Raw genomic sequence first — 23,872 nt, forward strand, 5'->3', positions numbered from 1 at the left:
GGCGGACGAAGAGCATGCTCGGGCGTAATTTTCTTTGGTGTCGCTCTTTTCCGAGACTTCAACAGCAACCCCACCTTTTCCTTTTTTTTCTCTCTTTCTCTCTCTCTCTCTCTCTCTCTCTCTCTCTCTCTCTCTCTCTCTTCGGAAATTAGTAGTGAGGAACGTGTGTTAGAACGAATCCAGATCCAAACTCCGTATGACCTTTTCTCTAATGGTATTTGAATTGAATGCACAGACGCATGTCGTTATTCTTTTTTATTGATAGATTGACAACCGATGTAGCCCTCAAATTGAGAGCCTCTTATCACTGTGTTGGTTGCCACTGTGAGGAGCATATGGTAATTTCAACTTGGGGTGACCAAATCTGAAATCATTCTAAAAACTGGGAGCAGGGTGGCCAGTGGAGGGGCTGACAGTATTCTGATAAAATTGCTAAAATGAAAGAAGCAGCAGAGAGGGGGGGTCAGTGACATTATTACATCTTGCATAGCTAATCATCCATTCATTGCTTTTCTTGGATCAGCCTTTGATCCTCTCTGTGCATCCCAGGTATTGCTAAATTATTTGTGGAGATATTTATCATTCATCTTAACCACTCAACCAAGCATAGATTTTGGGAAAACCTAAATCATGAACTTTGGATCTGCTGTGGGTTAAGCCTTTTCAAAATTAGATTTCATAACAGATCTTTTAATTATATTTCCATAAATATAATGTTAACATTTAGAAAAAAAAATGTTTTAATATGTTTTTAGGTACAAGGTAGAAAGAGACCGGGAGCTATTTGAAAATTTTCATTATTTTCATTTGTGAAAAGAATCTTGGGGATAAAAAGTTTCCTAGTTACCAAAAATCAGAGAATCCGAGAATTATTGAAATTATACATCCATACGACAACTTAGAGCAGTTGTTGGAGTGAGCACATGAGGTCAGATTTCAAATATTTATGAGCGCAATTTTCTTCTTAAAAGAAATTATGCATGTGTACACTTTAGCTTGTTTGTATGTTTGTAATTTGATCCATTTATAATCCGTTTTTTGTGACGGTTGTGTGTTGACCTATATCTCAACTTATATATTGAGAATAACTAACTCCTATGCTAGTCTATTATTAGCCAACAGATTTTCTATCAATAAAAAAATTTTAAAAAAATAATGCATCCATTGCCGGTCATTGAATTAATGACAATCATCAATTGAAGTAACTAAGTATTCACACTATGATTTGAAATTCAATGTGGTAAACTATGTGGGCTTCATGGACAGCCTTTCCTTTGTAAAGGCTTGGTATTTTGGGCCTTTTCCTCTTGGGTCATGAACATGACTTCTATTATCATACTCTCCCCTCTGAGGAGAATTTGTCCTTGAGATGATCGAATCCTATTGGCAATTTTCCTTGTTTACAATCGCTTTATCGTACATGTGTTCAAATTACGATCGCGGTTTTCTTACATGCATGTTTCCTTTAGTATTTCTCTTATTATATTTCAGATTATGAGATCATCTTTTGGAGAGCTTGATGTTTTTGTTGCTTTTCTCCAAAGTGTTATTGCTGGAATTTAAACCATTGTATTATTTTCTCTTTTGATATCTATATTTTTGCTTGTATAAGATCTAAACAGTATTTCCCTTTCAAAAATTTACATGTATCATGTTTGTAATAATTTGGATCTTAGCGAAATATTAGCCTACGAGAACCTCTCTCTTAAAAAAAATCATGGTTGAGTTGATCTATCATCCATTCTTTCCTCAAAATCCATTTGAGAATCATTAATTTCCAAGTTCATCTTAGTATATGGTAGCAGGTCATTACCGAGATAAACAAAAAATAATAATTAAACGAACGTACTGCACTGCAGATGGACTGCTTCCAGATTACAAGAAATTAGCTTCTTTACAGTATGCTTTTTGAACAATTCAGTTGCCAATACACTATCAGCCCTCTCACCTTTAACTTGGGAGAGGGAAAAAAAAAAGAAAAGCTTTTGATCTCCATGAGGAGAATCATGTCAGTCCTAACCTCACAACAGTCTTTAGTATCCAATCCTCTCAATCCTTCAACGAGATCTCAAAGAGATCAGAGTCTGCATCGATGTCCATTGCAGCACCGCCATCGTTCGAATTCCCATTTCCCATCTTGGTTTTGTTCTTCTGTTGGGCCTCAAGCCATCCACTATCCACCGAGAATAGCTCTCCACTGTCATCAAAGCCTGCAACACTCGACCCACTCTCGCCCGAGCCGGAGGATTTAAATAAACAGGGATTAGATGTTCTTCGTGCATTCGCCGGCCCATACTTGAACCTACTCTGGCCCAGATTAACCGAAACCATTGCATCAAAATTCGAGGTTACGACGGGATAAAGCGGGCTCCTGTACGCCTCGGAGTTGCAATTAATGGCATGCATCAATTGGGAGTCCACCGTGAAGTAGACCTTCTTTTTTCTGGGGTCGAAGCCGCAGCCGATTACTCTGTTCACCCCTGCCCACTCGGATCTCTCTGTCTCGATAACCAGCTTCATGCCTGGATAAATTTATTTAGATTATGACACGGATGGGTGAAGCGTTCGATAGAGTAAATTGAACTTATTCTATTACCGTCGAGGTAGACGGAACCGTTGGAGTGGAAGCCGATAGAGCCCGGATAAGTCCCGGATAGCGACGAATTTTGAGAAGAATTGGATACGCTGAGGCCTAGTGACATGACGAGGGGCTTGCGCTTGCCATTCTCTTTGGGCTCTTGGGTTGCAGTGATGGTATCGAATCTCTCACTTGCATTGATGGAATGATCTCGGATTAGCTTCGTCGAATCGTCTTCCGTCGCGTTCTTGCTTGGGAGAGAAGGAGATGGATCTTGTTGTGATTGGAGATGCAAGATGGCGATCTCGAAGTAGGCTTCTTGGGGGAAAGGAGAGCCAGCCAAGTCTGGCCCTGGCAATGGAAGGCTCATCCTAAAACTACAAGTATTGAAGTTTTCATTACTCCTCTTTGCTCCCGGATTGAGACACACGGTTTGAATGAACTCGGACGAGCCGTGGGGCACCTCCCAACTAGTCCCCGTCATGTCGCGGCGCAAGGCGCCGTCGCAGACGGCGCAGAGGGCGACGCCCTGAGACGGCGGCGTAGACGATTCGATCTTGAACGCGAAGCGCGACCACCCGCTCTCCGTGGCCTCGGCGATGAGTCGCGGGTGGTCCTGCCAATTGAAGGGAGGTTTTTGGTTATGCTCACCATCTCGGTGGTGGTGGTGGTGAAGGTGATGGAATCTGAGGCTGGCTCTGCTATTGGTTGTGGATGTGTACGGTATGTGGAGCTTCGCCACCCGGCGAGATTTTATTCCTTCTTCGGTGAATTGCGGCGTAGCTTTCGGGATAAGTTCGCGGCGGCGGCGATGCCAGAGGAAGAGGAGGAAGGCGGAGAGGAGGAGGATTATGGCTACTGGGAGTAGTACGGCTAAGATTATGAGTAATGGTTTCATTTCTAAGAGGAAAGCTACAAAATTTGTCTATTGAAGAGCTACCATTGAAGAAATGGGGAGGATTACAATTGAGAGGAGAAGGAAAGAGAGAAGAAGTCTAACAAAGCCGGCGAGGGTAACTTGTTCAAAACCGGGAATAGTCAAAAAAATTATGAAGGAAGGCGGCGTGTTGGAGTATTTGACTCTACTAACGAATCTTTGTATCAATTAAATGATGAAAAGAATGTCTCACTTGCGTTTAATTAGTCGGCAAGGAAAATAACTATAAAGAAAATTTATCAAAAACACTATATATTTTATATTTATTATCATTCAAACACACCCTGCTACTTTATGATTATATATTATATAAACAAATTTATTTAAGGTGCTTTGAGAATGCACAAAAAATTATTTAGTTTTTATAATAATAAAAATAAAATTTGTGTGCATCACTTATGTAAATTATATATTTTTTATTATAAAAAATATTTAGTATTAAAAAATAAATATATTCATTTTTAGTAGCTCAATCTTACTATTAGTAAAACTCAAGGATTTTTTTTTTCTTTGAATAGCTCACACCCTACCATTAGTTTCTTAATGTCAATACCATATAGATGATTAAAATAATTATAGATACAAAATGACATCAATATCTTGAATAAATCTTCAACAAATTTTTTAGCTCAAGCTAAAAAAGAATGGAGAGCTAGATTTTTTAAGTCAAACGAAAGATAGTTTATATATTTCAAATTTGTTATTTTTAAAATAATAAATATTATCTATTCTATTAGTTATTATCATGGTAAAATTAACTCAAACTAGTTTTTTTTAGATATTTTTAGTAAAATACAAGAATCGAATAATAAATATCTATATAGTAGCATAGTACTGTGTAAATAATAATGAAAGTAAATAGTACAGTGTTCTTAATAAAAATTTAAAATATCAATAATATATATTTAAGAAATGTTGATGGAATAATACTTGTCTTCTTTTCAAGGTTCTTGCACTTTATTTTTGGTACATCAAAAGAGTAACAAGGGAGTTAACTTGCTGCCAGCTCAAGTTGCAATTCTTGATAGGATTCTTAGAGAAATCTTAAGCAAAGAATAAAGAAAAGCAATATAGAGAGAGGTGTGAAAACAAGTTGCTTCAGCATGATTAGCATGATAACATGACCACCTAATAAAATGTTATGAGAGTTCAAATGATTAGCATTAGGACCTTTTTACCTGTAATACTCTTCTAAAATCTCTTATTTTTATGTATAAACCTCCAAAGTTAATATTTACTTCTGTATCTTTTGAAATACTAACTAGTAACATTTCTTTTAGTTAGGAATCTATATGCCTTTAAAATTATTAAGGTTTTAATTTATGAGTTTTAAAAGATATATATTACATGACTCTATCAATCTTTTATATTCTGACTTTGGGCCTAGCTCATAAATCATAATAGGAGTGGCATCAAAAATTTTGAGGTAATATAATACTTTCTTTTTAATTTAAAAAAATGTATGCAAATATAAAATTCAGAAGGGTATACTTAAAACTTTCATGAGGGATAAAATCCTAAACTAATTTATTAGTTGTTATGGAGAAATATAAATGCAGACAGACAACCATGATGTGCAAGTCTTGGGCAATATTTTAATGTCGTACCTGCAGCTTTGTTAAATTGTCTCTTTCTCCGGTAGATTGTCTCTTTATTCGTTAACATTGAACAATAGATTGAATTTTTTTTTCCCCTTTTTTTTCTCTTTTCAAAAAGAAAGAAGATTTATTTATTTATTTATTTATTTATTTTGGGCACGCTATGTTTATTTACTTGGGACATTGCTTCTAGAGGAGCCTCGGTGGTTGCTGGCCTTTCTTTCCACCAATATTTCTCTTAAGACGAGAAAAAACAATGTGAAAGGTTGGTGAAAGACATCATATAGTTCTTTGTTTATCTTTTGGATGACATCTGTGATATGGACGCTAAGATCCTTTTTGAGCTTTTGGTGTTAAAAGATGAGGAGACCCAACAAAGAATGCGACAGATAACGAACATTGACGAACGAGCATTGCTTTATTCTATCGTTCTTAGTGCAGAATAGTTTTTTGAGTTCTGTCGATTGAAATGCTATTAAAAAGAAAATGCCACTGTGCACTATGAGCAATGAATTGGGCCTCCTATGTAGTCTATTCTTCGTTTATGAGCTTTTTAATTTAGACAATCAAAGACTTAGTTGGACAACTGGCCCATTTGGAATTCTAATGTAGGCCCAAAAGAAGAGGTTACTGAGCTTGATTCGATCCATTTATAGCCCATGGACCCTTATGAGCCTGAGATAGATGGTGCAAGCTTACGTCTGATTGTGAATGCATACAGGAAGAAGGCCCTCACTAGATATAAGGAAGTAGCACTACTACACTTTTAATCATGAAATACTGATTGTTTGTTGAACCCTATGAATCACATGAAAATATGATAGTTCCAATTCAGCTGTCAAAGAGTTTCATGAAACGTTCTAGATGGGAAAAAAAATATATGAGCGAATGATCTGGACTGAATCAAATTTAATTCATGAATCTAAGAAATTCTCACTACAAGCAAACTTTATGTCAATTTCTTTTGACAATGACTCAACTCAAGGTTAAGTGAGGACAAAACCTTCCTTTAAACTCTCTCCCTACTCCCAGGAATTGGATTTCCAAAATCTAATATTAGTATTTCTCTTCCATGATTTAATATCAGTCAAGAGTTCAGGATGTATCGTCAAATACGTATTAACACATTGATCACGTATATTTAAGGATAAGGAGTCTTATGTTAAACTGTTCATAGGAGTATATTAAACATAATTCCATTTCCCTAAAACCCCATTACAATTTCCAACCGCAGAGGCAAAGCTTAACTAAATGACTCACGAGAGCAGTTGGAAAAGAAGAGAGCTACTAGTAAACTACAAATTAAGGACGAGATGGTCAAACTTATCAGTACGAGAGGATGAAGAAGGACTCCATGATGGCTTCCTCCACACGAGCATTACTATAACGCGGCCGAAACCTCCACGGCATCAGCTCCTCCCCAATCAAACGGGCCGTACGCTCCCACCTCGTCCGACCGAGGCGATCGACGACCAGGATCTGCCGCACGCGGAAGGCGAACAGGGTGGAGGCACTAACAACGGTGCTGCAGACACGTGGCAGATGGCGGAGCAACGGGAGGTAGAGATTGAAGGGCCACAGCAGCGGGGAGAGCTGGAAGAGCTGGATAAGTGGCAGCTTAGCCATGGCGGCCAAGTGGAATAACACCATCTTATGCTGGTGGGGGGTGGGGAAGAGACCGGATAAGTTTTAGGCCTTATTCTGGATTTTGGAGTGGAGTAAATAGTGAGCTTAGGAATCATGCGTGGAAGGCTGGTCCATGCTGCGTGCTGCAATGAAATTGGATTTGAGATGTGATCGTTTTGTTTGGATTTAAGAGGATAGATAGGGCAGAACTAGGGGAGGTGGATTGTAATGATAGAAAGGTCAGGATCTCAGGACAAGCAATGTCTCTGTCATTAAGACAGTATCATGTGTTTCCACAAGGATAAATTGGTGAGAATAGTATCTTGTCTTCGTGGATCTACTGCTGGATAGCTATCTGTGTTACTTTTCCAGTAGGCTAAGCCTTCCCCATATATAACCCCAATGCTACGCTAGACAGCATCTATACAATTGTTACAATTTCTCCTATATATTGCATGTGACATAGATGGCATTCATGCTATGGATTTTAGGGAATGAACTCAGCTTCCAGCATCAAATACCTCTTCATTCATAACGCAGTCGTTCTATTTTATTGAATTCTCAAGCAGTGGCCTTCGTTTTTTGAGCGAACATGCAGTCAAATCCTGTTTCCAGTACAAAACAGCTCACACCAAGTTAAGTATAATTCAGCAAACTCTTCAGAAATAATCAATGAGAAAGCAACCTCAGGAAAACAGTACTACGACTATTACTACATTTATAGGTGTAATCCTTGACAGCCACGGCAGTCTCGAGAGTGCCAGTGCCCTAACTTTACCATGACTTTCATACAAGAGAGATGATGTCGCTTAATACATTGATCATTGCTAGAGTGGCGTGAGAGCAAAGTGAATCGCAGGTTTTGGGTGGTCCATTAGATATGGAACTATCCACAAAAGAAAAAAAACTACGAGGTGCTGGTTAAATCACTGTCATTGTCCCCAGTGTCTGCTTCCTTCACTTCTTGAATCATCTTCAGAACCTGCCAAGTAGTTGGTCGGCTTTCTGGTGATGAACGAACACAGGCTGCTGCAATATCAATAATCATCATTAGCCGCTCATCATCAGCTCCTTCATCTACCCGAACAGATCGAACCCAAGATGGAAGATCAGTAGCAACTAGGATAGGGTGTTGGAGTGGAGGCTTCCCAGTGAGTAGCTCGAGGAGGAGCACACCAAAAGCATAGATGTCTGACCTTGGTGTTAGCCTCTGGTTAGACTTCCTGATTTCCGGTGCTCTGTATCCTGATTCGTAATCTACTTCTGATGATTCCACAAGGAATGAAAGGCAGTTGTCAGTAAGACAGGCCTCAAAGTCTGATCCAAGGAGGACATTAGAGGACTTGATATTCCCGTGGACTAGTCGAGATGCTTGATGGATGTAAGAGAGCCCCTGTGCAACATCTTCTGCAATTTTTAAGCATGAGGTCCAGTGAAGGGGTTTGGAACGAGATGATCTTGAACCTACAAAGGTGAAATATAAGTTCAGTTTTCTTACTGAAAATAAATTGATATAATGAACAAGAGTAGGGGTGCAAAAAAATGGCCAATAGTAATCAACAAAGCTGCAAAATTATTCAGTGCAACACAAACTTGAAGCAGACAGTAATGAATAAAAGGTTGACATTGGGTATGAGGAATAAGAGCAGGGGTGGAGAGGTTGTTAGCCAACAGTAATCAATAAAGGTACAAATTTATTCAGTGCAACTCAAACTTATAGTTGGCAGTTGTCAATAACTAATACTGTCTGATAACTAGTTGATTTAACATGCACCCTTCTAATTAAACTCTCTGCTTGGCACCAACCTGCATCTAATACCACAGATGCTCAATTCTTTAGTAAACCTAACTAGCTAGCATATGATACATTCCTCTTCCTTTTCCATAAACTTATAATACTTTCAGGATCCAGAATCACAGACATACTGGTACCCAAGTGAAAAATAAATGAAAGAGCTGAACAAAAGGTCTTAGCAGGGGGTGCAAAAAGACTTCGGTGGACAATCATCTCCAATGACCAGTTGAGACTTTCAACTACAGAAAATGTTTTACTTATTATCACGACTAGGAACCAGTTATCTTTATGGAAAAGGCTTGGCTTTAAGTATTGATAAATCCTAATGGTACCCACCCAAAAAATAAAATAAAATAAAATAAAATAATATATATATATATATATTATTACTATTATTTGGATACGTATAAATTTTAGAAAATACTTGTGAAATGTGTATATATATATGTACTCGTCATCGTCTTCATGCTATTCTTTACTAAATGAATGAGACATCTCACTGCTGTGGCAACGAAGCATAGAATAGAGGGACCATAAGTATCTAGATCCATTATTGAAGTATAATGGCTATATGCTAAGAAACCTTAAAACATATGATCTGGATCATAGGGACACATTTAATTTCCAACCTAGATCATGGAATTAAACATGATTTCAGAAATGCAACATATGGCCAACTGTAACTAATATTATAATAGGAAAAAGATGAGTAAATGACGGGGACTATTGATGTCTCTAAGAACTGAATGAAGAACCTACTGAGCCTGGATACTGAGATAGGAATTAGAAAGGTATTGTAACAGGAGAAATTAATTTAGAATTGGAAGAGAAACAATTATTTAGAAGAGATAGAGTAAAGAAACCTACGCAAGCGTTATGACCTGATATGTTTTAGCATACTAGGGAAAACCTCTTTTTTGACAAATTTGTAATGAATCTTCCAACAGTTGGGCTGACAAAACTTTTTAAACTATACTTGGATGGAGAGAACAAGAGGGAAAAAAAAAAGAGAAGAGAAAAGGAGCGAAAAGAAGAGAAAGAGAAGAAAATAATATTCTCTCCTTTTGTTTGGATATATGAGAAAAAAGAAAAATGGAGACAATTTAGTTTTTGTCTTCCTTTCTCTCTTTTTCTCCACTTTGGTCTCCTCAATTCTCTCCTAAAATTTCAATCCAACTAAGAGAAAGTCTCCCTCTCCCTCTCCTAACTTTCTCCTATTCCCTCCATCCAAACAGGGATAGCCCAAATCAGTTTATGACATCCATGAGTTGTTACATTTTAGCAAATTAAAGCTGGTTTGTTAGAGAAAACATAAAACAGAATACAGTCAACTGGTGCAGGCCAGAAATGTAATCTTCAGATCTGAAATTCTAAAGCACAAACAAGCTGCACATGTTGGAACTTGGAAGGCACTTTGCCTATCGCTAAGTATTACTAAATCACATCACAAACAAGTTCTACCAGTCATCACCTTTTTCCTTTTATGCCTTGGATTTGAAATACACGTCATATCATGGCACCCTACTAGGATTTTGGTTGGTGTATCAATGGCTATAAACAAAGTGTTGAAATTTGAAAATTTCCATAATTATATCTGATTAATTATTGAAGATAATGGAAAATTTGGATATTTGAAAGATCTGAGAACCTGAGATAAGCCAGATCTATAGATGTTCCATTGTTTATTCTCGATTAGACTAATCCAAGCCAATAACAGAAAGGTGGGGCACAAAATGCTAAATACTCCCACATCACTAGAATGGACAAGCAATGCACATAACTAAATGCCAAATTACACATAACTTAACCTAAGCCTGATCTATAAAATTCATAGCTTTACATTCATCTAATATGAACAATAAAACAAAAACTAAATAATTTTTAGCAAAACATACGTCTCCCCTGCTATTTGGGACCTCTCAATGTGTCATAATGTTGAATCGACAGTTCGGCGGTGCTTCCTCTATTTTGATTTCTCATCCACAATGCACTAAGGGAGATGATATGAATAAATTGTTTTAGCTGTCAAATTTGCGACATGGAGTGATATCGTGAATAAGATTAATTGTTGACTATTAAAATATATATAAAGTTATTGTAAAATTCAACTGAACTTCTATCTATAGAGCATAGAATAAAGAAAGCACAATCAAGAAAAGAAATCAAAAGGAGCTAAGTAGAATAAAGAAAGCACAATCAAGAAAAGAAATCAAAAGGGACTAAGTAGAATAAAGAAAGCACAATCAAGAAAAGAAATCAAAAGGGGCTAAGTAGTGAATAATAAACAAACCAATGATAAAGGAACCATACCATGTATAAGGGAGAAGAGACTTCCATTCGGTTGGTAGTCATAAACAAGCAGCCTCTCTTCCTTGGCCTGGAAATAAGCCCTCAAAGACACCAAATTTGGATGCCGGAGCTTGCCAACCGCATCCATATGCCTCTCGAACGCCTCCTTCCCGGTCATCCCCAGCTTCGCCGCATCGAGCCTCTTCACTGTGACGATCAACCGGTTATCCAACACGGCCTTATAAGTGCTTCCAACGCTCCCTCTTCCGAGCATCTCCGCCGACGCCCTCATCAGCTGCTCCAACGTGTAATCCGCCGCCTCTCCAGCGCAGAACACCAAACACCCGCTCTTCCCCAATCTCTTTGCCTTCTCCTCCGACATCATCGCCGCCGATGCCGCCAGCTCATTGCCGACGCGCTCGACTTCGTCGACGTACATCTCCGATGAATCGGCAATGCCGCTGGTGGCGCTCTTGTCCGGCCGCAGAATCGTCCCCTGCCTCATGTTCTTTTTCTTGATCGCCACAGAGACGGCGACGAACCCGATGACGAGGAACGCCCCGGCCATGAACACGATCATGACGACGACAGCGCGCTTTTTGTGCGTTTTCTTGGAAGGCGGCGCAGAGTCGGAGAGGAGAAGACCCTGGCGATGGCCGTCGAGACCGGAAGCGGCATCGGGCGAAGACGACACGACCGTCGCATTGTTCCCGCGGAAGAACTGGAAATGGGAGCCGCATTCGCGGCGGACGACCATGCCGCAGAGCCCGGGGTTGCCGGCGAAAGCCGATGCGCCGAAGGAGGATAAAGAAGCGGTGACCGGAATGGGCCCGGTGAGGTTATTGTACGAAACGTTGAAGACCCTCAGCGAGGACTGGTTGAAAGGTGGGACGGAGCCAATAAAGCGGTTGGCATCGAGGCGGAGGTAGGCAAGGCGGTCGACGACGGCGATATCCGGAGGGATGGTGCCCGCGAGGAGGTTGCCGGAGAGGTCGAGGGTACGGAGGCGGTGGAGTAGGAGGAGGGAGGAGGGGAAAGGCCCGGAGAAGAGGTTGTGGTCGAGGTAGAGCGCTTTGAGATTGGTGAGATTGGAGAGGTCAGGGATTGGACCGGAGAGGGAGTTGGATTTGAGGCTTAGGATGCGAAGCTGGTCGATACGGTCGATGGTGGAGGAGGGGAAGCTGCCATTGAGGTGAGAATACTCGAGGACGAGGCGGGTGATCTTACCGCGAGCGGAGCACCAGACCCCGGGCCAGCGGCAGAACTGGTTGGGATTTGCGGGGGAGAAGAGGAGGCGGTTCTCCGGGTCGGCCTTGGACTTGAATGCTAAGAGGGCGAGCGCGTCGGAGATCGGTGGGCGGACGCCGGAAGCGGAGGTGAGCGGTAGGAGTAGTGAAGCGAGTAGGAGTAGTGGTAGCTTCAGCATTGTTGACGAGCAGAAGCTAAGCTAGCAAGCAGGGAGGCAGAAGAGGGGTAAGGGGAAGAGGGTTTTTCTGGAAGTTTGAAGTGAATGGGTTTAATTACTTTTGTTTACTTCTACTAAAATAAATTTTATGGTGGTTTTGAGTTGTAGTACATTAGGGAGGAGGGAGAGGGAGAGGGAGAGTGAGAGGGACGGGGCAAAAGGGGACAGAGAGTAGCGCAGCTGTAGTAGGACTGGAGGCCTCAGAGGTTGTCATATCGTCACGTGAAAGCGAGAGAGAAGGGCAACTACACAATACCCAGAGTTTAAAAATAAAAAAAAGAGGAATCTTTAAATTTTCCATTGCCATACTATAGGGGGTAAGTGAGTAACTACAAACTAGAGAGACATACTGAGAAAGTAGCAGTAGAGGCGCCCTTTATAACTTTTTTAACCTATAGGATAGGGTCGGCGGTTCATAACGAATCGGTTTGGTATGTCTATCTTACGATTGAGCTTCGGGGCAATGCGATCCTTTGTGATTGGACTACTCGATGGGTTAGTAGATACGTTAATCAATTGATCCTCTTTCTATATACTCAATGTGAAGCTTCTTGGATAGTATAATTATTGTAAGTAGATTATAGATATGATTCCTTCTAGGTCGGAACTAGCTACATTTGGGCTCAACTCACAATAGCCGTGCACGTATTCGGTGCAGGATGGGCAATCTCTCTTCTCAAATTTGAAGTATATCTGTCATTGCATCAGCACAAATATAAGTATTTATTATCTTTTATGCATATTCAAGTTGTTAATTAATTATTATTAGTTATTAGTTCTTTTTGTCAAATTGATTTCTCTCCTGAAATAGAAATTAGTGATAATAAAGCATAATTTTTTTTAAAAAAAAGTTTAAATAATGCAGCAGGTGAATGATTGTTTGATTATATACACTAAAAAAGATATTTATGATAACATTTACAATGAGACAGCACTTTTAGAAAATAAAACATAGCTAATGACAATAGCTTAGATTTTCCACAATTAATATATATATATATATACTTTTTTTTTTTTGACAAAAGTAATTTTATAATCTTGCCTACTGATAAAAATTTCTTTTGCTCGACCAGACTACTACTATATAACAGGTTATGGAATTTGAGCCGACATAATCCAAACTATTAAATACATGTAATTGATGTTTGAACCAACCTAATCTAATCCGACTCCGAAGACAGAGAGAGTGTAGACTGTTTTGTTGATATCTTTGCTGTGGGTTGTTGCATATATTTGCATGTTCAAAAAGGATAAAACCCTCAACGTGAAAACGGTGTGAACCTCCCGAGCAACTGGAAGAGATATATTTGCCTGTGTCCATGTGACGCTCCTTGGCCTTCGGATTTATTTCATGGCGGAAATGAATGGATGCAGAAGGTTCAGAATAAAGGAAATTCCTACTTCCACATGACACTACTACTGCCTAAAAACAAAACAAAACAAAAAAAACACCAATTGGAATCTATCATATGCGCAGTTAATTAAAAAGGGTTAGCTGGGTTTCCGAAGATGCTTAAACCTCGTAACCAGTAACATATATAAAGTCGCTCATCTGATATCTTAATCATTTAAATAAGCTTTTGATGCTTAATTCTATGGATAAAATTGAAGGAAAGGGGAAGATGCAAGGGGGGGGGGGGGGCATGGACTGCTGTAAAGCAGTGAGGAGGAGCGTGGAAAAGGTAGGGAGATCACATGGAGGGTGGGATCAGGGTTAATGTACACCGCTGAGCCACCCGAGTACAAACAGGATAATGGATAGTAGTAATAATGCAACTTATGATGGACGAAACTTGAGCTCTCCGGAACCTATCAACCCACTCTCTCCGTACTGTACCTGCAACTTGTCCCCATCTGAAGTCGGTCTTCCAAGCATTCAAATTTTCAAAAATCATGGAGGTTGCTGCTTCACTTGTGGACCCATCCATTGTAGCAGTTGCTGCAATGTTCCAAGAACTACTACTTTGGGTTGGGCTTGGGAATACGAAAAAGCCCAACGATGACATTCAAATTATTGTAGTTAATAAAGCCCAGGCCAGGGGGCCAGGGGCTCAGTTTAGACCTAAACATCTAATGAGAAGCTACTCTTCTGAAGCATATAGATCTAAACTGTTTAGCTTTTCCCTTACCGCAGAAGTCCAAATGCTTTTGTAACAAAAATGGACGTCGTATCCCTTCTTGATACATCCAAGAAGCTGTGGATTTACCAACCATAGAACCCTTGGCATTTCAATCAGATGCATAGAAGTAGTGTTTGATGTATAGTTGCGATGCACGAACAATTGATATACGATACTATCCATTTTCTCTTGTTTGGTCCTAATACCGTGTTGTCTAAGTTGCAATGGTTCTGTTAAGACATAAACATATTCGAATTCCTATTCCCAAGACTTTTTTTTTTTCCATTACAATATGTACCATTGTCTTTTCATACAATAAGTTGGTTGGTTGTTATATAATAGGATCTGGAAATGTTGAAATTAAATAGAGAGTACGTTGTTATCATATATGAGTTTTAAAACTAGTCACAGGGATGTGTCATAACTAGTTTTATTCCCTGTAAACATTTTCTATCTTCAATAACTGGGTGTGGAAAGGGCTGGAAACTAGATTTCGACTTGGGTGAAAGTGAATATCTTGCAGAATCCCATCGCTTCTGAATCTGGTCTATTCCCTGTCATAAGGGCAAGGCTCAATTCTACATATATATATATATATCAATCATTTTCATTCCACTATTTGTTTTTAATACAGGATTAAACCCTTTCGTGCCTGATTCAACAACTAAGTTCAAAGTCAAAGCGTGAAAATGATTCTTTACCTATAAGCTTTTGCATTAACGCTATGTTTAGCGAAGCTTATGTTATTTTACTAGGTGAGAAGGAGGTTATTAAGATTGGCGGAATCTAAGTGGGTTAGATTTTTAGCGATTCCTTAGTTGTTGTGAAGTGTATGATTAGATTTATAGATAAAGTCGACTCGCAAATTCACTCTATCATTTGTAAAATAAAAGATCTCTTATCTCTTCACCCTCAAATTCATCTATAAATAATGGAAATGCTCGCAATCTTGCTCAATCTGTCTTTAAATATCTTTCTTGTAAACTTTGGACGAGGTTCAACCTAGATCTATTGTGTAAATCATACTTTTCCTTTTAAAAAAAAGCATGAAAATAACACCATTTATAAATGTCAAATTCACATTTATTCATATCTTGTAACATCCCTTTGGGCCACAAAATCAAGTTAATTGAAACAGAAATATTCTCACTTGCAAGTGGGGAATCTAGATACATATATAAGATTTGTTCGGTGGGTCTAAGAGCTATAATATTTTGAAATATTAACTTAAACTCTCATACGTTAACATCTAAAATTACATAAAAATAAAATTAGAATTTGTATAAAAACCAAGGAAGATTAAGAGCTTTATCTTTTCTTATCCCTGCTTACTAAATTTGGTGAGGAGGCGAATGAAATGATCATTTCTCCATGGATGTGAAGCATTTCCCAAGTAAGTCCATCATTCGGCATTAGTGTTCCACTATCTAATCAGGTGACAGGGCATGCAGCTGATGCTTAACCTTATTGCAACAATGTCACTGGGATCATCCCCCACCCCCTCTCCCTTTGGTGGGCCTTTGGTATCAATTTAATTTCAGAGTGACACGAAGCAACTAATTAATAGGAGAGCAGCTGGAGTTGTGATACCCAAATTAAGGATGGCCCCACAGAAATAGAACAGAGATGCTACTCGAAGCCCATTTACTAAATACTGCCATAATTATAATTATAATTATAATTATGTGTCGGCATAGTTTAAATCTCTTACTTATATATATATATAGAACCTCTCAAACTTTTTTTTTTTTTGTTTTTGTTTTTGTTTTTGTAAGGACATGGATACCATTATTGCTTTAGGTAGGAGTAATTTAAAAAGAGTAACCTAATTCATCCAAAAACTATGGATTTTAAAGGTATACTCTGATAGAGAATTTTAAAAAGATTTACAGATAAATAAGAATGTGTGGGGGTAAGTTGGAGTGTAAATGAGCTGAGCGAACACACGGCTCAACTTGAAATTAGTATAACTTTAGCTCGAAATTTGGCTTAAGCTAAAAAGAATAACTCTTCATTCAAACTTAGGATCATCCCTCCCAAAGTCTCACCCATCAGATTCCAATGCATATATATATAAATATATACCAAGTAGATCTGTAACGAACTACAACTCTTATGATAATATTTTATTAGGAAAACGTGATTGTAATATATTCCTTCATGTGGGACTGAATCAATGGTGAGCAAAGCAAAGGGCGAGTAGTCAAAATGCAAATGCCAGTCGCTCCTCCAGCTGTTTCGAAGTCATATATGCCACATAATAATAATAATAATAATAATAATAATAATAATAATAATAATAATAATAATAATAATAATAATGCCCACTTTTACTTGGCCGCCACGAAGCCGGACAGAAATTCCATGCATGGAATTGAAGGCAAATGCCAACGAGGAAGTGATTTTTTTTAAGGACGGGAGAAGGATAACTTGTTACCTTGTCATTGCTCGCTCTCACATCTTATTTTAATTTAATTTGAATGAGCCCCTACACCCCGTAGACTATCTACGTTACAAGACAAAAGGGCTTACGGTTTAGAGATGACAACAGCGTTTTTGCTTTCTAATTTTTCAAATATATATTAAGAAATTAGAAAAGTATAAAAGTAATATCTTATATCACTCATATCTTAAACAATATGAATATATATATATATATATATATATATATCTGAATATTATTATGAATTCGAATAATGTGGACTTGAATATATAATTGAATTGGATCGAATTTAATCTGACAAATATCTCACCTTTAGCTGGATTTTATTCTTTTGTAAATGTACCAGTTGAAATTTTCCTTTTTGTCTGTAGGCAGTCCTATTTTTATGTCCGTATTTATAGAGTATGGTGAATGATTGGAAAGGAATTCCTCCTTCAAAAAATAATACAAATCTGTATAATGTTCGTTGTAATTATCAATCTATTTCAGCATATTTTAAATATCTAACATTACAAAGAATTTAGCATAAGCATACACTAAAACTTTTTTGTCGACCCTAATAGTTCTACCATACCTTCTTTCTCTCTTTTTTGCCTCCTCTCCTTTCCCATGAGAGGTTCTCCCTATGATCGCTGGCTGTCTCTCATTATCTTTCCTTAATTGCTTTGGCTAAGGGAAGAGAGATTTTTTTTTCTTTATCTTGTCTTTATTAGCCTCCGTTTATCTCATACTTGAAAATGTCAATTTTCATTTGTCCTAATCTTTTCTTTCTTTTATATCTGTCTCCCTTTTTCATTTCTTAACATCGTTGCTACTATCGCAGCATTCGTTGTCATCGCCGATATTGTCCACTCTCCCTTTGGCGCCTTCTTATTCTCGAATCATGCTCCTTTTCTTCCTTACTTGGTTCTCCGGAGGTAGTATGTGTGCCCTTTTGACCCTTAGTTTATTTGCTCTTATTTTATTATAATTTAATCATGGAGGCTTTTCATAGGCCCCAGTCGATGATTCTTACTTCTTTTGCCTTTGATTATCGGATCATGATGAAGTTGCATGATGACATAAGATGTTTGCACTTGTGAATCCGCTAAGGTGATATTTTTTATGCTGTATTTTTTCTTATACCCTTGAAATTAATACTTTGCTTTTCTTCATGGTGTTATCTACTTTAGCCGGTTGTGAGATTTTCGTTAATGTATCTTCATCGTCACTGCATTCCCTCTTTCTTTCTTTGTATAAGTCATAATAGTTGTACTAGCGATTCAATTAATAAAATTATTTAACTACGAGTATTCTCTAAAATAATAAAAAAGAAAAGATAACCCCCTTATTTGGATTTGGCTTTGTTAGAGGATCATATTAATATGAATGATATTATAATCATACCTATAACCATATTTAATTTGCATACCTCCTGCAAATGATATCATAATATAAGAATTTATAGAGAAATAATAGATATAAAAATATGACTAACTATAAGGCTATTTTATTGATTATAATATTTGGAACAGATGGATACACAATTACACACTCATATCTTGAAAAGACAATTCATATTAACAGTATACATTTATTAAATCCATTAGTCTCCACAGGATGTCACAATAGAGCTTAAACATAAGGAAGAAATTTAAAAAAAATAAAAATAAAAAGAAGATTAAATTCATCATATATATATATATATATATTTGCCTTCGATTGGGTAAAATTTACTATTCTTTGAGGGCGTGTTAGTAATCAACATTACTATTGTATTAGATTCTAACCTCTGTAGGGAAAAATAATTAAACACCATCAAATAGTGTAAATTAAACACAATTGAATACTTTTACTAAATCAAATTGAATCCAATTCGAATTAAATTTGAATTGAATCTCAGGTGATTTGCCCTTTATAATATGAACATGTAATCAAAGTAAAATTTATTTATAATATAATTCAAACCTTATCATATCGAGCTTGACAATTGATTTATGTCAAGCTCGGCTTAAATTTTAAATCCAAACCTGATAATTACGTTGACAGCGCTATCTCGGACTCTTTGAGGCTATTTAGTGATTGAAAGAAACCTCTCAATGACTACTATTTTATTGAAGAAGCATTAGACTAACTTTGGGAAAAGGAAAATAAATCCTATCCAAATTGTAATATGTCATGCCAAAATGACATTATCAATTGAATGGTGAGAGATGTGTCAAGTTCTTGATATGTAGTGCAAAAATAAAGTTATCCCATTAATGCTTCCACTATTCTTCAATTTGGGATATAATTGGTCTTTCTATTATCCCATAGCAGTGCCATGCAGAGTGATAGCTACCTTTTATCTAATTCCAATTATTTGCTCACCGCACTTAAATATTAAGTATTGACTGATTACAACTTCCTACCTAATGTCTCCTCACCCTCCATTTCTTTAACTTCATTTGATATGGATCACATTTTTAATAAATTTTTTTACCAATGTGGTTAGATTTGAATTCACTTTGTTTTTTTTATAATTTTATTTATGTCAATTAACCATTACTTATTTTGCAATATTTAATTATATCATAGGTCTAATTGAAGATACTCATTAGAAATAATGTTGTAAATGGTTATATAACATTTCAAAACCATTCAAGATAATATCGGTTGAATTTCAGATGACAAATATATTTATCATTTAAAATTTGATCAGTATTATTTTTGATGCATTGAAAATTTTATTCAATTCTCTATAATTTTGTATCCAGTAAGGATCTTCAAATTTGGCATGCAATTTAGTTAAATATAATAGTTCCACTTTAATCTAAACTACGAGAGGATAAATTGACACAAATAAAATTATAGAAGGTGAAGTGAACTTATATCTAACCACATGGAATAAAATATAATTTTCTCACTTTTTTTTGGGAAAGCCCGTAGGCAGCAAGTAACGCAATGCAAAGGGAGACAAAGAAAAAAAAAATAGAGAAATGAAGTGAGAACTCATTAACATAAGTTTTACACTTGGGTGTAATAAGCAAGATTACAAGTAAGCATAGAGCATCAAGCCCGAGGGTACTAAAATTATAATAATAAAGTAGAACCTTGATAGATTCACATGTGCAAGAAGTCTCGAGTCAGTCTGTAGTTTCATATGGTCATGTCCAAAGTCTAGGGATCGAAGATCACCATCTACAAAATGACAGAGAAAGAAAAATAAAAGAATATATAAACCACTCTAGGGCAGGGATGTCTCTATTCCCTATCCACCACCTTCACCAACAGTTGCCAAAGGAGGCGAGGAAAGGCCCTCTACCCTCCTTAAGAACAGGTTATAGAGGAGCAGAGGAAACACTCCACCCTGCACAACTCAGGGTGGTAGTTAGAAGAGAAAGAACTTGGTATAGCCAAGAAAGGGCTCTACGTACCACCTTAGACAACATAGGCAAGAGAAAGAGAGGGAGAAAGACAACACTACACTCTACTAGAGTTTCAAGAAGACATGCTTTATTTTGAGTGAAAGTGGATCACAATTTGACATGCTTTAATTGTTTTCCACCTTCCTGCACCAAAACCCTTCCTTAAGCGACCCACAGAACCAAAACAAATTCGACGTTTCCCCTAAAATTAGTTGTCCTCTTGTCCCATTCAATCTTTAATTCCATCACTTGCACCAAAAAAAAAAACCATGTGCTCGAACTCCCCCTAATGACCCTAAAAGAGAATTATTGCAATTTTCGAAACATAAAAAAGAAAAAAGGAGACGATAACTAATCGCTCTTCCTTCTTCGTCACATCCATCGTACAACTGCTGCTCTGCTCTCTTAGTGGCAAGATGAAAACTGTAACATTGACTTAGAAAGCTCACCATCTTCTATTACAATCTTACCGTTATTGGTGTTATAGTTTTTCTCTATTAATGCCAATTAAAGGACATCCAATTGAAGGGTATCCCTCAATCAAGGTTCCCTTCCCTTCTTTTTTACCATAGTATTAATCGAATTTAAAAAAAAAAATTAGAGATAAAATTATAGATGTTTGGATAAACCATTAGAGATGAAATTTTATATTTTTATTATCTAAAATTTGATTTATATTATTTTAAATATATTGTAAAGTTTACATCTACAACTTTCTCTTTGAAATGAATTATCAAATTTGACATATAATTTATTTAAATATATTAAAATTAATAGTTGTATTTTAATCTAAATCACAATGAGGTAGATCGATATAAATAAATTTATAAGAGTAAAATAAATATAAGAGTTACCACGTGAGGAGGTAAAATATAATTTATATTTATACAAATTATGAGATGAAAAAAAGGGGTGGAGTTACTGAAGTGATTTAGGGGAAAATTGCATTATTGCCCTTGTTGGACAAAGTACAGAAAAAGAAATTTGAGAGGACTAAAGTAGAAATTGAAGAGCGCTAATAACGGAGAAATTTTAGTTACCTAATGCGTCACTTTCCTTTCTCTCTCTCTCTCTCTCTCTCTCTCTCTCTCTCTCTCTCTCTCATTCCTTCCTTCCTCTTCTACCACTTCTCCCTTTCCCCTCTTCTCCTCCTCCTCCTCCTTATTCCCACCTCTCTCTCTCTCTCTCTCTCTCCTCCCATAAACCATAATCGAGAGGAGAGACAGAGAAATCCACAAATCCATATCTATCTCTCTATCTATCTGTCTCTCTAAAAAGCTTGGAGCCCAAACAAATGAAGGGCGTCAACAGCGCCAAGCTAATCCTATTCCACCACCCTTCTTCCCCACAAAAACCTCATCCCCTCCTCTCTAACCACCGCATCCTTCTAATCCTCTTCGTCTCCTTCTTCACCTTCGCATCCCTTCTCACCCTCCTCTCCACCACCACCTCATTCTCCTCCTCTTCCAAAATACCCCCCACCTCCTTCTCCACCGCCTCCTCCTCCTCCGCCCCACTCTCCTCTCATGTCTTCGACGCCCTCCTCCACTACGCCGCAAACTCCAACCTCACCGGCCTCATGAAGCGCGCCGACCTCCTCGCCATCGCCGCCGTCCTCCGCCGCCGCGTCCCGTGCAACCTCCTTGTCTTCGGCCTCGGCGACGAGACCCCCCTCTGGCGCGCCCTCAACTCCGGCGGGCGCACCGTGTTCCTGGACGAGAACGAGTACTACGTCTCCCACATCGAGTCCCTCAACCCCGGGATCGAGTCCTACGACGTTGCCTACACCACCCATGTGCGCGACCTCGCCGACCTCCTCGCCGCAGCGCGTGACTCCCGCGCGGCCGATTGCCGCCCCTTCCAGAATCTCCTCTTCTCCGATTGCCGGCTCGCCCTCAACGACCTCCCCAACCACATCTACGATGTGGCGTGGGATGTGATCCTCGTCGATGGGCCGAGGGGGTACGCATCCGCGGCCCCGGGGAGGATGGCGGCGATCTACTCGGCTTCGGTCATGGCGAGGTACCGGGGGCAGGGCCCCACCGACGTGCTGGTCCACGATTACAACCGGGAGGTGGAGAGGGTCTGCAGCGAGGAGTTCCTCTGCAAGGAGAACAGAGTCGCCGTAGTCAACGCTACGGAAAAGCTCGCGCACTACGTCATCCCGGGCGGAGCCGCCGCGAGGCGTGACGTGTTCTGCGTGAACTCCACGGGCACGGCCGCCTCGTAGGTAGCTCAACCGTCCGTCTCAGGAATTAAAGGATGAACGAAAATTACAATTTTTATTCTCTCGTGGTTAAGTACAAATCTCAGAAAAGAGATTTTATTTTTCTTTTCCTTTGTTTTTTTTTTCCTTTTCCTTTTAGCACTTTGCAATTTCACACCTGCTTTTAAGTGATTTTAGCAGTTTAGCTTCGATATTTTCAAATTGCACCTACATTCTCTGTAAAATAAGTAAAAGATACTCTGGGCCTGTCGGCCAAATCGAATTTAACACTGTTTGTGTGAATAGTATAAGAGAAAGTAAGTATCTCTACTTCACAAATCAATTATTTGTATTATTCTCTTTTGCGATTTATTTTGAGGTTAAATATATTTTTACCTCAATTTACTTTGTATTAAAATCATTTTATTTTTTAAACTGTATTTTATATCACAATATTGTTTAGTACTTTTAACTAAATTGCAAACACAAACAAATATTATTAAGGTGTGTTTAATTGATAAAAAATGAGGGGAGAATGTAGTGAGAGAAAAAAAAGTAGTGAGGGTTTTAGTAAAGTCACTTCGTAATTATAACTCAGTGAAAATGACTACAGTAAATAAAAAATGAGAGAAGTCTAACTCTTTTTCTTAGAATAGTAAGTGATGGACTTTTAAAAATTTATAAATTTTTTTTTATCAACCAAATATACGGAAAATAAAAAAAAACTCTATTTTTTAGTACTTATATGTAACTCTATATTTTACCAATCATATGATCATCATCGCAAGGGAAGTTGGAAAGAGTGGGTGGCATGCACGACGGGATGTTTAAAATAAATTATCATATCCTCTCAGAAGGACAGAGTATAGACAACGGTAAAAGCGAACAGGTCACACCAGGAAGGAGAAAAGGAAGGAGTTATTGTAGTCATTGAATACTACATGGACTCGATGTATCTGCCCATTGGACCAAGTTAATTCAAGAATGGCGTCAATAATGATTAGCTTAACTTAATTGTGTCTACTGACCGTTGGGCCACCCCTTTGTCGCATACGGACGGGGTTTAGTCCAGCTGTACCACCGCTTATTGAAGTCCACGTGGAGGTTAACTGGAGCTGAAGCACGAAGTAGAAGGTTCGGCTTGGAGGATTGTCGGTGCGATTCTGTAGAAAACCTAACCGGCTTCCGAGGGCAGCCTAGGATCATTCACCATGAGCTCATGGAAGAAAACCTCACTGTGCCCGAGTTTCCGTAGGGGGTGAGAGGAGAGTGGACATAGTCTCATCAGTAGGATAAGGCGGCTGCATCTATATAATTTTTTTTTTATTTTTGCTTTTGATTGTTGACGAGCCCAAAAGCTAAATATAAGTTGGAACTAATCAAATGCCGATGACACCTGTTTTAAATTGCCACGCTGTCAAGCTGTTCC

The 23,872-nt window shown here is 38.2% G+C and overlaps 3 protein-coding genes across 3 annotated transcripts; 1 reads left to right on the forward strand and 2 right to left on the reverse strand.

The window, feature by feature from the left end:
* Positions 1 to 1,875: 1,875 nt before the first annotated feature.
* On the reverse strand, positions 1,876 to 3,647 carry LOC140789258 (uncharacterized). The gene is made up of 2 exons (XM_073138888.1): positions 2,597 to 3,647; positions 1,876 to 2,522 (listed from the first exon to the last, which is right to left on the reverse strand). The coding sequence occupies exons 1-2, from the start codon at positions 3,474 to 3,476 to the stop codon at positions 2,050 to 2,052; spliced, it is 1,353 nt and encodes a 450-aa protein (XP_072994989.1). The 5' UTR covers positions 3,477 to 3,647; the 3' UTR covers positions 1,876 to 2,049.
* Positions 3,648 to 7,425: 3,778 nt separating this feature from the next.
* Positions 7,426 to 12,636, reverse strand: LOC140789250 (probable inactive receptor kinase At5g67200). The gene is made up of 2 exons (XM_073138876.1): positions 10,845 to 12,636; positions 7,426 to 8,203 (listed from the first exon to the last, which is right to left on the reverse strand). Exons 1-2 carry the CDS (start codon positions 12,247 to 12,249, stop codon positions 7,647 to 7,649), a joined length of 1,962 nt encoding a protein of 653 aa, XP_072994977.1. The 5' UTR covers positions 12,250 to 12,636; the 3' UTR covers positions 7,426 to 7,646.
* An 8,596-nt stretch (positions 12,637 to 21,232) lies between these two features.
* LOC140802682 (protein IRX15-LIKE-like) lies at positions 21,233 to 22,786 on the forward strand. Its single transcript, XM_073158228.1, has one exon. It carries the CDS (start codon positions 21,532 to 21,534, stop codon positions 22,465 to 22,467), a length of 936 nt encoding a protein of 311 aa, XP_073014329.1. The 5' UTR covers positions 21,233 to 21,531; the 3' UTR covers positions 22,468 to 22,786.
* The last annotated feature ends 1,086 nt before the right edge of the window (positions 22,787 to 23,872 follow it).

This window comes from Typha latifolia, chromosome 1, assembly GCF_019914945.1.
Source record: "Typha latifolia isolate L0001 chromosome 1, TyphaL0001v2, whole genome shotgun sequence".
In the NCBI taxonomy this organism is placed as follows: domain Eukaryota; kingdom Viridiplantae; phylum Streptophyta; class Magnoliopsida; order Poales; family Typhaceae; genus Typha; species Typha latifolia.